This window comes from Equus przewalskii, chromosome 12 (genome assembly GCF_037783145.1).
Source record: "Equus przewalskii isolate Varuska chromosome 12, EquPr2, whole genome shotgun sequence".
NCBI classification, from domain to species: Eukaryota; Metazoa; Chordata; class Mammalia; order Perissodactyla; family Equidae; genus Equus; species Equus przewalskii.
This window is the reverse complement of record NC_091842.1, coordinates 37800915-37816092: the sequence shown is the minus strand read 5'-3', so window position 1 is coordinate 37816092 and position 15178 is coordinate 37800915. Positions and strand designations below refer to the sequence as shown.

Sequence of the window (15178 nt, the reverse complement as noted above, 5' to 3'; positions counted from 1 at the left end):
TGTCCGACTGTAACAGGCTTCCAGGGGGAAGTGGATAAAGGCATCAGAGGGAGAAAAGTTCGCTGTGATTCTCATCCATCTGCGAACACCTTGGTCCAAGCCCCGGCTCTCTGCATCCCTGATGAGCTGCTTTGGACAAGTTCTCGCCTCCCTGTGTTTCTGCACCCATAAAATGGGGCTGAGATAGAGACTTTCTTCTCACATCCTAGTGGAAAACTCAGGAAGAGTACTAAGCACTCAGCACTGTAGGTGTTCCATTGACACGAGCTGTTGTCGACATGACACAGTGAAAAGAACCTGACGGCTGGCCTGGTGGCTCCATGGTTAAGTGTGCACATTCCACTTTGGCAGCCCAGGGTTCGCCGGTTCGGATCCTGGGTGCGGACACGGCACTGCTTGGCACGCCATGCTGTGGTAGGCGTCCCACATATAAAGTAGAGGAAGATGAGCACGGACGTTAGCTCAGGGCCAGTCTTCCTCAGCAAAAAGAGGAGGATTGGCAGCAGATGTTAGCTCAGGGCTAATCTTCCTCAGAAAAAGAAAAAGTCAACCCGAAACCTGGTAACAGGGTAGTGGGTGTGGCTCTCCGAAGACCGCCTGTGTCCACACTACAGCAGAAATCTAGCCCAGCGCTGCCTAAGAGAGGCCTCACGAGAGCCACGTATGCAATTTGAAATTTCCTGCTAGCCACATTAAAAAGTAAAAGGAAGCAGATGAAATTAATTGTAACAATATATTTTATTTTAAATATTCATAATATATATTTAAATATAATAATATACTTAATTCTTATATATTATTAAATATTATCATTCTAACATGTAATCGATATGAAACCATTAATGAAATATTAATATTAATGAGAGAGTTCACATTCCTTTTTCTTTTCCGTCAGTGTCTTCAAAATCCAGTGTGTAATTTATACTCACGGCGCATTTCAATTTAGACCGGCCGTCATGGCTTGTGGGGGCCGTGCTGGGCAGTGCAGGTGTGGGCCCCTCGAGGACGGGGCGGGGAGACAGACAGCACTGTGGCGAGAGACTAAGGGATCATGTTCAACTGGGTTACTCCAAATTAGAATTTCGTCCTCAACCTGGGCTCCTCCACCTGTGTTTGTTTTTGTTTTGGCCAGGACTGCCCATCTGAAAACTCAGCTCTCCTCTCCAGTGCCAAGAACAGTCCGCCAGACTCGGTAAGTAGAAGCGTGTCGCTGAACCGATTAGAATTTGAAACTCCTTTTGCACCCTTTCCAGCCTCCTCGGTCTCCGTCATCAATCACCGGGAGTGGTTTTTACCTGAAGCTGATCTTGCTGGAAAAGTAACTGGATTTGATGGGAATAAAGGTTCCCAAGCGCTCACGGAATTTCTATTAGGAAACACCTGGGGCCAGAGTCTCGGCCTTTGGTACATGATGTGAAAGCTGAGCGGCTCCCTCTGAGAAGGGCCGGGTCTGCTTGGGGAATAGATCTGGGGGAACAGTGACTGGTGGAGGGGCCACGGGCTAGTCTCTTTACTTCTTGATGTGAAGACAGACCCCAGGGTACTGGGAAAGTGGGAAGGAAGTTTAACATCATTTGATTGTCCCCATGGTAAGGACAGCAATGTTGACTGAGTGTTTCGGGGCCCTTGCATCATAGCGTTGGACTGGGGTCATGGGGGTGTATGACTGTGGATGGTGCTAGGTGTGGGTTCCTGTGCATCCCCCATCTGTCGTCCAGGCCTACAGCAGCAGACATGCTCCCTGCACTTACGCTTCCCAAAACACTCCTGTCCAGACTCTCTGGGATGTGGTAACTGGGTGAAGCGTCCCCACAGTGGGGTCTATTTGTGTATTGCTGGTGACTGTGAGATGATCTCGAGGGGCACATAGACTGTGGTGGTTGTTTTGTTTTAATCGTTCTGTATTTGGTTTTATGATTATCTTTATAGCAAGCAATACTGACTTTCCATTTACAGCGGTCATATAAAATTTCTTTTGAATATATTTAGGTAAGTAAGTTGACTTAAAGAAAAATGTAATATGGAAATAATAAGAAGGCAGATAGGGCAAGACATTGCGATAGTGGTAAGTGAATGGCTGACAGTCAATTCTTTTATCAAAAGATCTCCCCTCGACCCTGGGAAGTGTCCTTGTGTGTGTCTATATTTGGCATGCTTCCCTTGCCTTATGCCCCAATCTATGCTGATACCCAGTGCAAAGTGGACTCTGTAAGGACCCACCTCTTGGCCTCTGTCTGTTCCCCCAAAATGACTTTGAGGGGCTGGGTTTTTATTATCAACTCATTGCTGATCACCTGAAAGAGACATTCATCTGAGCTGCTGAGAAGAGGAGGAAGAAGAGGAAAGATGGTGAGAAATGACAACCACACCATCGACTTTCTTGTCCCACTTTGCAGTTGACCAAGTGTTTCATCTCTGTTCTCTTTAAGTCTCCTCAATGATCCCGTAAGGTAAGTGCTGTTTCTCTCTTCATTTTGTGATGAGGAAACCAAAACTCAAGGTCACGCAGCCTGGACTCACCCTGGGACCCCCTCTGTCATTGGGGCACAGCTTTGTAGCTTCACACCAAGTCTGTGAAACACTCTCCTCATTTTGTAGATGGGCAAATGATTCATGGATCAGGAAAGAACATTAATTATCTCTTACCCTGGACCTTAGTGGTTTAAAAGGACAAGTTTATTATCACTCAGTTTCTGTGGGTCAGGAATCTGGGAGTGGCTTTGAAGGATGGTCCTGGCTCAGGGTCTCTCATGAGCTGGGGCTGCCATCATCTGAAGGCTTGACTTGACTGGGGCTGGAGGAGCCACTTCCAAGATGGCTCACCTAGATTGTTCTTGTCAGGCGGCCTCAGCTCCTCCCGTGTGGACCTCTCCATAAAGATGCTCATTGAGCATCTTCATGACATGGCTGGTGGCTTCCCCAGGGTAAGAAATTTAAGAGACAGAGAATGGGCAGAAGCCACACCACGTTTTATAACCTATCCTCAGAAGTCCCATGCAGTCCCCTCTGTTGTAGTGTGTCCTTCATGCAAACCAACCCTGATGAAATTATGGTTGGGGACTCTACCTGGATGAAAATACACAGAAGAGGCATCATTGGGGCCACTTTGGAAGTTGGCTACCACACTTTTCATAATCTTAAAAAACTATGTCTTGTAGCTCCACATGGGATCCTTGTAACCTCACACCCGCTCTATGAAAAGAAAACAAAGATAGGAAACCCATTCTGCAGATGGGAAAATGAAGGCTGGAGCAGGAACGTGATTTACCAAAGAGTGTTGCAGCTGGTGGTGTGGGGTGCAGAAACTTTTAAAGGGAAACTTGTTAGAAAAGCGGGAAGGAAATTCCCACCTCGAGTGCTCATTGCCCACAATAGGACCAAAGGTGGCTGCAACCTCTCCATTTTCCAGGAGCTCAGAAGAACGCCCCCTGGATTTTCAGCTTGGTTGGGTTGGGTTTGGTATTCCCCAGTCTCTGGCACCACCTAATTAAGGCTGATGGGATCTCTACTAGAAGCAAAGATACTACCCTGACTTGTTTCCCCACCAGAGGCTGCAGAATTTGAGAGGTTTGCTGAGATTCATGCTGTGAAGATGCAAAGACCCTAAGCCTCCTCTCCTTCCCCATCCCCGACCTTCACGGTGCAGCTGATCTGGGTCCTTCTGGCTGCAATCCACGGGTCAACCTCCCAACCTGATGTGTCAGAGGGAGAAGCAGTCATTTTTGTGACCTCTGCTGCTGGCAGCATATGGTGACCAACCATTCTGGAAAGCAGTTTATCTCACATGTTTCGAAGCGTAGAACGTGTTCACTCTTTGATCCCATAATCACACTTCTAGGAATTTACACCGTGGGGATGTTTATACGAGTGTGACAAGCTGTGTCTGTTTATTTGTTGAGAGATGATTGTAGTAGCAAAAAATAATAATAATAAAAAACATACGGCCTCAAGCTCCATCAATAAGGAATTGTTTAAGTAAATCACATGCATCCACAAAGTCCGATTCTAAGCGGCTGCTAGAATTTCGTGGTGAGGATTTATGTTTATTAACTTGGAAAGATGCTCATGACATATTGTTGAGTGAGAAATACAGCATATATCATATGATCCCAATTATGTGCAATTATATTCACATATCTCCCTTTGTCTGAATGCAGAGAGAGAGATGTCAGAAAGGCAGATGGGAAATGCAACTAAATTGGTAGGTTTTGCATTTTTCTTTGGACTCTTGTGGTTTTGTTTGATTTTTTTTTTTTACAGTGAGTGGCTATTTTCTTTGATAGTAGTAGTAATCATAACAATATTGATAATGACTATTTATAAAATTAAGCAGTGAGTTCTGGGCTGTTAAGAGAGGTTTCCAGGACAACTGATGGCATTTTATTAAAGTTTCGTTCTCAGTTGTCATAGAAATGCTGCAGTCCCCTTGGAGGAGTGAAAACAAGCCTTAGAAGACTGAATCAGGGTCTAGAGTCGGACTTTTTTGGTCCTTGGCTGCCCGAGAGGCAGAATGCCTCAGGCCCTGGCATTCCAACCCTCTTCCCACTCATGGCTCTGTGCTGCCAGCCAGCTCTCCACTTTCTGGCCTCCAGCTTTCCCCTGTGGTACCGCCTCCCAGGAAGGGCCTTTCCTGGATATAGCAGATGAGATTCATTTGCACCCAGAACAAGAACATAATAATGATGATGAGAGCTAGCATTATTGTGCTCGGGTTTCAAATGCATTTCGTTTACCCACCCCAGGCATCCCAAGGAGGGAAGAACTAACCCCCCCTTTCACAGGTGAGGAAACTGAGTCTCAGAGGAGAGGGACCTGCTCAGAATCTGGGACTCGACTGGGATTCTGCTGTTTCCCAGAGCTGAGTTGAGCAGAGGGTAAGGCTGCCTGGTTCTGCTCAGTGGTGCAAGGAGCATTTCTGGGAACATCTCAGACGTGGGGTTGAGTCTGGAGCAGCAGGTGAGGTGGAAATCACACCTGAGCAGAATTACCTTAAGGCTCCCACTGGAGGGTGCCAGGATGAAGACCAGCCTTTCTGCCCCTCAAGACATCTGAGACGGCCACGCTTTCCTTGAGTATTAGGGCAGATTGGGAGTCTTTGCTGAGATACCAGCTGAGATGGTTGTGTTGAGGTGACAGGCTGGATGGATGAAATATACCTGTCTTTAAACACTGGGGTCACCTGTGGTCAAATGGTCACATGATGAGAGGTGCGTGGGAAACATGTCCTAATGTGGGTGGGGATGACGCTACCCCAGCATGAAGAATAGCACTGTTCTCATTTCGTGATTCTGTTGGACAAACAGAGCCCACCCAACCAGAGGCACTCACAACTAGAATCCACAGCTAGGTACTGCGGGGCTTTGGGGAGCATAATAATAATATAATAATAATAAAAAGATTGGCAACAGTTGTTAGCTCAGGTGCCAATCTTTTTAAAAAGAAAAAAATTGGCAGAGCCCAAATTTCCACTTTGTTCTGCCTCATTCCAGAGCTGTATTTCATAACGCCTCTGTTTTTCTGTAACAGAAATGTGCTGTATTCATTTTCTTTTGCTGCATAAAAAATCACCAGAAACTTAGCAGCTTAAAACACCCATTTATTATGTCAGTTTCCGTGTATCAAGGGTCTGGGCATGGCATGGCTGGGTTCCCTGCTCAGGGTCTCATAAGGCTGCACTGTAGGCATCAGTTGGGGTTAGGGTCTCATCTGGAGCTTGAGGTTCCCTTCTGAGCTCTCTGGTTGTTGGAAGAATTTGGTTCCTTGTGCTTATAGGACTGAGGTCCTCGGCTCCTAGGGGCTGTCCACAGCTCTCTGCCACATGGCCCTCTCGCAGGCAGTTCACATTATGCCAGCTTACTTGCACCAGGCCAGCAGGAGATTCTCTCTAGAGCATGCCAGCAAGATGCAGTGTTATGTATATACATCCTAAAGTGATCACAAGAGTGGCATCCCCATCACATTTTCTATTAGAAGCAAGTCACAGGTCCTGCCCACACTTTAGTGGAGATTATATATGGCACGATGTGGGTCTGTCCACCCCAGATACTGCACTTAGAAAAATCCTGAGATGATTCCAGCTTTCTCCTTGTCTTGCGGCCAAATGTATGGCTCCAGCATCCTCCTCTTCCTCCCCTAGTGAAGGACTCACAGCTCCCCCCGGGGGGGGGCCAGCCCCCTATCCATGCTGGACTCACCAGCCTTCCTGACCTCTGACCACCTTAACTTCCTCACCACGTCACTTCTGTAGGACATTCCTGCTGCACCTCAGCAGCAAATGAATATTTAATGGAATGCTGCCACCTTTTGGAATTTAGCAAAAGTGATCCGTGTTTAGAGGGATGGATATGAAGCTGTAGGAAGGGAACGTGGTGGTGTTCCCTTGTGCACACACCTGTGCATGCACACCCACTCACCCAGCCTGTATTTCCACTGGGAATTGACTCAGGTCTGATGCCAGGTTCTAGAAGAAAAAAAGAAAAGGAGCCATTTTCTTCTTGTGGCAGGTTTGTTTGTCGTTTATGCTCCGGTTCATCATTACTGTGAGTGCTGACAGGCCTGTGGTCGTTTTACACTCCAAGAGGCAGGAGAATGTATGAGAAGGAGCTTGGGTGCTCTGGGCTGGATCTCATGCCCAGTTCTGCCAACAGCCCTCCGAGGACTTGGTCTGTAACTTGTAGGTCTGCCGGGCTCTTTCAGCTCTCTACCCCCTGATCCCAGGTTGTGATGTCTGTAACCAGGTGTGGGATGTAGGTAACACCTATTTATATATGCCAGTCCAATGGGAGTGGTGCTAAGGCCATTTCTGTCTTCAGCAGGAAAGACTGGCATCATTGATTAATAATGATTAGTGATTAGGGGAGAGTGGCAGCATGGCTACCACCCCAACGCCAGGTGTCTCATGGAGACACAGCAGCCAACACAGAGCTGCCTGGCTGCCCTGCCTCGCCTGTTGCTTCTCTTCCTGCATGTTCGACGGCATTGCCATCCTCCCTGCCCCCAGCATGCTTTGCATTTCCCTCTCTTACTCCCAATCTGAAGTCGGCAAAGCTTGTTCATTCTCCCCTTGGCCTCTCCCTAGTGGACCCACTGCTCTGGTCTACTTCTTCCTTATGTAGCTCCTGGATTATATAACCAGCTCTAACTAGTCCTCCACCCCTGGCTCTCCCTCTCCAATGGGTCAGCCTCACTTGTTTGGCCCTGACTCTCCCAGTCTGAGCACACTTCGGCAGCTCCACGTGATGTGAGCATGGAGTGCAGACTCCTTTGATTCCAGGCTTGGCGTTTGGCCCCCATCTTGCCCCTCCTCCAGCCCTGGTCCTCCTGTCTCCATGCACCATATTCCTTGACAGTGGGCCCTTGCTCAGGTGATCCCCTCTGCTCCAGTTCCCCACGCAGATCTACCTGTCCAAATTCCTAATCATCCATTAAGATCCATCGGAAAAGCCTTGTCCAAAAATTCTTCCTGTATCCCTCTTGTTGCCTTGAGTCTCTCCATCCACTAGATGCCCTCTGCCCTCCATTCCTCCCTTTCTTCCTCACCTCCTCCTTCTTCACCCTCCCTTCTCCTTTATCCCTCCTTCTACCTGCCTCCCCTTAAACAAACTGTATTGCAGTTGCTGCTAAGAGTTGGAAGATACAAAGGTGAGTAAGACCCAGACCCCACCCTCAAAGGAGTAAGACCCCGTCTACAAGGGAGGGTTAACCATGAATAAAAAGAAACCCATAATTGTGGCACAATCTCATTGCTTCTTAGTGGAGTCAGGATACAAAATTTGGTGGTGGCACAAATAGGTGGTCAAAGAAGGCTTCATGGAAGAGGTGACACTTAGAGCCTTGAAGGAGGAGCCGTCACATCAGTTGTGGGGGTGATGGGGTTCCAGTAGAAAGACCAGCATGGGCATCAACTTGAAGTCTGGCTCAGATTCTGGAGGAGGGGATGTTGGAGACAGACAGGAGAAGCAGGCATGTCCCCATCCTTCGTGGTGGGTGAGGAGTTGAGTTTTTGGCTATGATTGGTGTGGGGCCACTGAAGGGTTTCAAGCTGGCGATTATCTTGATCCAATTTGCATTTTAGAAAGATCTCCCTGGGACCTGGCTTAGGAGCTGGGTGACTGGAGGAAGCCGTGGTCCCTCTTGGGCATTTTCGCTCCTCTGCCCCACTGGAGCAGGCCTCCAGAGCAGAGGGGTCACCAGCTTGACACGCAGGCTTCTGGGCACGCTCTGCTTCTCATCACTAATATGCCTTTCTACAGCATCTGCTCGGCAGAAAACCAAGTGTGCGGACGAGATAACGGCATTAAGAGCAGAAGGACAAAGCTGATACTCGCAGCAGGGAGACATGGAGGCTTAAATTCCTTCCCTTCAAACTGTCACACATGATTTTGGCCACGTGATCCTGATTAGAGCGAACCAGGGTTGCCGGGATGAAATGCTAAGTGGCTCCCGTGACCTCGGGCACGGTGGGTACAGGGGTCTGCTGCTCTGATGAGCATCCCTGCCATTTCTCTCCACTGCTTTCTGCCAGATAAAAGGGGGAAATCTATTTAGTGATTTTTCCAAATCCCTGAGGATGCTGTGCCTCCTGGAGACACAGTGATACTGACAGGTTTCCAATGGTAGCAGCGGACTTCAGGTTGGGAAGAAGAATCCCGTCTTCTCCCCCACCCCCCCACCCCCGTCCTGAGGGAGTGCTCAAAGCACAGCGAGCACTCAGAAAATGCTTGTTGCTAAAATGAATGAGCGAGTGAAAGAGTAAGTCGTATCGATGTAGGGTACCCCAAAAGGCTCCCTCATGCCTCTCCCTAGTCAATATGGCCTCTCCCCAACTACCCTCTGATTCTTACCTCCAAAGACTGATTTTGCTCATTTGTGAACTTTATATAAAACAGAGCCCTACAGTCCATATTCATCTGACTTCTCTCTTTCAACAGCATCCCGAGGAGATTCAGCCACATTATTGCAGGTATCAGTAGCTGTTCCTTTTTACCTTGTGGAATAGGACATCATTGTGTAATAGTACCCTAGTTAATTCATCCATTCTCCCAGTGATGAGCATCTGGGTGGTTTTCAGTTTGGGGCTCTGTGCACTCGTGTCCCTGTTGTTTGGTGGAAATACGCACCCATTTCTCTTGGGAATATACCAAGGGATGTATTTGTTTGGTCATATCATAGACATGTGTTTAGTTTTAGTAGATATGACCCAGAAGTTTTCCGAAATGGTTGTACAAATTATCACCCCCACCAGCAAGGAATAGGAATCCCACTCGCGTGCTGAGCCCTTTGAAGGCGTTTCTTGTGAACTGTCGCAATACCCTTGAGGGGCAGACGTGGTTAGTTCCACCCCCAATTCATAGAGGGCCCCACTGAATGTCCGCTAACTTGGTCAAGGCCACGTAGCTAGTGAGTGATGGAGGGGGCCTGAGGCAAGGACTCTGCCTCCGGAATGGCAGCAGCTCTTACACAACCACAGTATGCTGTGGCTTCTGGGCAGAGGGGCTCTGCGTGGAGGTGCCGGGGTCTGAGAATGGCTGCATGATGGAGGGCAGGGTGGTGGAGTGGTTATGTGCACAGACTTGGGTACCACACTGCAGACATTGACTCCCAGCTCTGCCACTGACCCCTGTATAAGCCCTGGCAAGCCGCTGGAGCCATCTGCGCCACAGTTTTCATGTCTGTAAAATGGATAAATCAGGTTGTGGCAAGGATGAAGTGAGTTAGCATAGGTAAAGCCTTAGGGGTGGCCACTGGGAGGGGTTAACTCTTATTATTTCAGCTCTGCCCGATTTGAGGGCTGAACTTATACTCTGGTCCTTAGGAAAGAGGGCTACAATCTCAGCCAGCTCTGACAGTTGTCAGGCAGGCTGTGTAATTCTCACCCCCTTCCCCTACCCTCTGAAGGTAGCTGGCCTTCCTGATGAAATCTGGAATCTAATTTTGAGCCCCGATCATTGGTTTCACAAAGCCTGCTGGGGTGCAGTCCAGCTGGTCCCTTCTGAAATGAGTCTCTGCTCTTTAGTGCCCCTAATAAGAAATGCAGTCTGTTTGTTCAAGGTTTTCCCCTTTATAGAAATGGTCAGATTCCTTTCTCCCCCTCCCCCATCTCCATTCTGCAAATCCATGCCAAATATTGATGTTTGATGACTACAAATATCACACATAGCTTTTAATCAAGAGAGACGGAGGGAAGATAAGGGGAGTAAATATGTCTCCGTAAGGTAGTTCAATATTCTCAGTAATGATTTTGCTAAGAAATAAAATGACTGGAGGTGGGGAGAGGGCTCTGTGATGTGCATCGAAATGGGCTGGACCACCTGGAACATGCTGGACCATGCCTGGGCACTTGCTTTCCAGCCCGTGGCTCAGATTTAAGTTAAATGTTCATTACTCGGATCGGTAGATGCTACCTCATTTTACAGAAAGGAGAGATGTATTTTAAATGTGAATTTTCAATACGCCATCAGTCTATCCCATTACCAGCAAAACACATCGAACCAACTTCTGTCCGTTGTCGCTTGTCAGAGTTGGGAGTGGAATGTGAATGCCTGCCATCCCTGACTCTGGAGAGAAGTCAGCCTGCTGGAGGCTGAGGGGAGGCCAGCCTCCAGGCTTCTGTCCACCAAGGTTGCATTTCCCTATTGTGGGGACAAAGGGCAGTATGATCTTGGAAGGTTGGCAGGTGTCAAACATCTGGAGATGTTTAGCCAGGTTTGACCCAATGCTACTCCAGGCCAGAGGTTGGCCAAAGTGGGTGAGACCTCATGACCTGAATCCAAACGCTCATCCACGAGGTGGCCCCAACAGCTCACTGCAACCCCATCCCTTGCTTGCACGTTGTAGGAGCACAGCTCATTCTGGCTGAGTGAGTGAATGGATGGACAGATTGGTGGGCCTGCTTCCCCCCCAGCATCATTGCTGCTGTTTTCTTTGGCTCCTCCTCTGACTTTTCTCACCCTTCAACAGCCATTAGCTTTGCATTTTGATGTCCTCAACTTCTTCTAACTGATAAAAATGATCAATCTCAGAAACCATGCATCCACCAACCCACCCCTCCATCCACCTCCCCCTCCACCCACCCATCCATCCACCCATCTACCCATCTACTTATCCATCCATCTACTCACTCCTCCACCCAATATTGGGCACCCTCCATGTGCTAGGCCCTGTGCAGCTGCTGAGGCTGTAGTGGAGAGCTGAGACACAACTGGGCCTGCTTTCCTAGAGCCTACAGTCAGTGGGAGAGACAAGATTAAGCAGATAATCGTACTAAAGAATATCTACAGATGGAGCTAAGTGTTCCACAAGGAGGAATGCGGCTCTGGGATGGCCTATTACAATGAAACCTGGCCTAGATGGTGGGTATGTCTGGCATTCCACTGAGAGGGAACTCATGAGTTTAGCACTCAGGTAGGAGTGCTGGATCAGGGCAAGGACAGGGAATAGAGTATTCCAGACAGAGGGGCAGGACGTGCAAAGTTCCTGTGGCCAGAGGGGTGTGGTTATTTCCAAGCTCTGTCAGAGGTCAGCCAGAGTGGCTGTTTTCTAGATGAGGCCAAAGGAATTGACAGGACAGCGCCAGCCCACATAGGGCTCCCAGGCCATGGGGAGGATGTTGGCCTTTATTTTAAAGCAATGGAATGCCTTGAAAAGTTTTAAGGAGGTCAACTGATTTCCATTTTGCAAAGATCCCTCTGGCTCCCTTGAGGGGCCTCAGCTGGGGTGGGGGCAGAATTGCAGAGGCCATGGGATGGAAAACAGCTGGTGACATGGCAGTGGTTGGCTTCCTTCAGGCTCGAGCAGGACCTCCACCTGCCATCCAGGTGACTTCCTTCAAAAGTCTCAGAACGCACGTATGCCCATGGTCCGCTTGCATTCGCACAGTTGAAGGTGCATGCCCCAATATAAGCCTTCCGAGTTCTTGGCAGAAGGAGTGTGAATAGACATGTCTCTGCATGTGGGCTGCAGCATCACCCCACCCCACCCATACAAGTATCTTCCCCTTGCTTCTGTATCTGCTCAGCAGGCTGACAGAGCCCGGTGACAGCCCAGAATACGACTCCCAGAGGCTGAGGTGAACTTGTCTAAAAATAAGGGAGAGGATGAGGGAGGCATGGCCCAACTGGGAATTTTCATTCCTAGATATCCACGAGCTGATAGCGACCCTGGAATGTCAGATCCAGTTTCGGGGACCGGTTCAGACCATCATTTTGTGAGAGGAAGGCGTCCAGTACCACGGCTGAACTGGGGTGGTGTTTATGGGGCCAGGTTCCATCGAGCGGAGGGGTTGAAAGAGTCCTTGATACCCAGGTGCTTCCTTGCAAGTCTCCAAGTTCAAGTTCATGCCTTATCCTTATTTCATTCCCCAAATCAAAGCAGACGGGTTATGGTTTTCCAGCCAGCATCAGAGGATGGATTCACGGATGGGCATCAGAACTCCCCTTCTAGTCTCCTGCCTCTCCCATTCTCCTCCTCCAGGCTTCCCTTGGATGTTTTAGCCGCTGCCTCCCTCCAGGGTCCCAGCTCCCATCAATTCCCTCCAATTCTCCCCTCAATGGGGCTTTGGGAGGGAATGTCAAATCCTGTAGGAGCCCTGAGAAGAAAGTCCAGCCTTTTCCTTGCTAAGACAAGCCACCTCTCTTGGAAAACTCTTGTGTTCACACATGCACCAGGTGTCTTTTCTATCTTATCAAACACTCCCTCTTGGTTGGAAAGTGGGGGTCGGATGGGGAACCCTGTTCTCTTCCACGCAGCCTGGGACTTGCATTTCTCTGCCAACAACTGGGACTGCAGACATTTTTAAACCAGAAGAAAAATGCAAATTTGGGCACGGGTTAAAAACAAACTGCATCTCCCCCAGGTGCCCCCCTGGGGACTGTCCAAGACAGCTCTGGACAGATGGGGGGCAAGTTTCAATGCAACTTTATCTTTCTGGCTTTCTTCCCCGAGTCCACAGGGATTTCATAAACATTATGTTGCTCAATTTCAGTTCAATGGCACCGAGTCGTTCCAATGTGTTCTAATTACTCAGACATAAATGATTTCTGGTGCACTTTAAATGATTTCGGATGCACCTTTGTCTATCAGGCTGCTGATTTATAACTCCCTGGGACTTTGATGTTCTGCTTCATTGATTTCTTTTAAGGCTCTTCAGAGGTATATTTATTATAGACGATACATTTCCCTGTTCATTTGCTCCATAATTCTGAAACACTCTCATTTTCCAGTTGTCAACACTCCACCTCTTCCCCCTGCCTTTATGCTGTACCAATAGCAAGAAGACACATTTATTGAGTCCTTACTGAATGCAGACCCAGGTGCTAGATGCTATGGGTGAGTGGAGATACACAAATTAAATTAAACACACATTCCTTCCAGTGGCATCCTTATCATTTAGACAAAACGATAACACACACATAGACTCATGTGACACGACAGGGGAGAAAGAACACAGGGAGGCCACAGGGGTTTGGTCCACGAGCTGCAAAGGATACTTGGAAGAGAAGAGAGATGAGAGACAGATGGGTTCCCAGCTTCAGATCTTTGCAGTGATGGTCCCTTGGAATGGCGCTTTGACAGGGCAGCTGGCCGTGGTCCTGAGGACGCTGCAGGAGTCCCAGCTTAGTGCCATTCTCATGGGTCTCCAGAAGGCCACTTGATATTCTTGAGCCTTAGTGTTTTCATCTGCAAAATGGAGCACGTCCTGTCTTGTTGGGTAGCCACTGGGAATTGAGCACTAAGTATGTGCCTGGCAGGGGCAGATCCACGTTTTGTGGGACCTGAAGCTTAATCAACTTTGGGGGGGCCCTTTAATAAAAAGAACCCCTAGTTATGAGTGCCTGGCTGAGTTTCTGCCCCATGGCGGGAGCCCACTAGAGTGAGTGCTGGAATCTTCAATGTTTTTTAAGCACTGGGCTTTTTTTCACTTCACATTCTTTGTTGCGTGGATGTCCAGTGTGTGAACAGATAGTGGAGACTCTGTGGTTGGGAACACTTCCTTTCCCCCCGAGACTGGGCTCTGAAAAGGAGGGGAGAGATTGGGAGCAAGGAGGTGGGGGAAATGAGGAGCAAGGGAGGAGGAGGAAGAAGAGATGGAGGCAGGGGGAAGAGGGGAGGATGGAGACGAGGGGAGAGGGAGGAGGCATCTTCAGGAAACGTGTTCTATAACTGCCTTTGGGGTGGAGCCGGGATCTGAACTCAGCGCCCCTCCCCACTCAGGATGTTTCCAGGGAGTGTCTCCAACGTGAGCCCTGTCTTCAGAGGGACAGGGTGGGCCCACTTCATGGGCAGCCCAGGGTGATGGGTCTGGCCACCCGGCTGCTCTGCGGTCCCCGGGCTGGCTTCAGGCATCAATCAGTGATTGAGACCCTTCCCGCTGTTCCTGAGGTCCGAGCCTCAGGTTCCTGCAGCTGGGAACCTGGGGAAGGGAAGATGAGGAGTACACGCCACCTAGCGACCGTTTCCAGGAGCTGCCACTCCCCGCACCACCTGAGAGGAATCTAATCTCTGGGCAAGGATGAGTCAGGGGGGTGTGGGTCAGCAGGTCCCCACGCTGCTCCTTGAGAAGGCCTGCCTCAGATTAGCCTCTTACAGCATCGGAGCCGGAGTGACTCATGTCTGATTGCCCTTGATTCTCCTATGGGAACTCTGCCACTGTGATTATGGGCTCCCCTCCTATTCCCCTCCTCTCCTCCACTGTCCTCCTCTCCTCTCCTCTCTGTCTCTCCTTCTCCCCTCTCTTCCTCGTCTTCTTCCCCCCCTCCCCCCGCCCCTGTCTCTTCTTCCTCCTCCTCCTTCTCTCCTCATCTTCCCTCCCTCCTTGCTCCCAATCTCTCCCATCCTTTTCCTCCTCCTCTCTCCTTATCCCCTTCTCCTTCCTCCTGCTTACCTTGGCTCAGCCAGCCTTTCTTTGGCTAAATAAGTATTTGTGGTGGTTCTGTTATTTGGTCCAGGTGGAATGCAGGGCGGTTGTTGAGTTAGAGGCCCCAGCTGTGGATGCCGAGGGGTTGAGGTGTCCCCCATTCGTTCATTTATTCACTCATCCATTTACTCATTCATTCATGAGAGCATGCACAGACTCAATAAATACATTTCAAGGCAGACTATGTGTCAAGGATAATGCCAGACACAGGCGCCACTTCAGGCTTTGACCCCCACACGCTTAGCACATGCCTTTCCTCTCTCT

The 15178-nt window shown here is 49.2% G+C and overlaps 1 protein-coding gene across 1 annotated transcript in view; it reads left to right on the top strand.

Moving 5' to 3' along the window:
* The window catches only part of RBFOX1 (RNA binding fox-1 homolog 1), a 1988870-nt gene that overhangs the window by 279784 nt on the left and 1693908 nt on the right, over positions 1-15178 (top strand). Inside the window, exon 3 of the mRNA XM_070566823.1 lies at positions 1133-1192. Within this exon, the coding sequence (XP_070422924.1) occupies positions 1133-1192 (60 nt within the window). The remainder of the gene's footprint in view (positions 1-1132; positions 1193-15178) is intronic.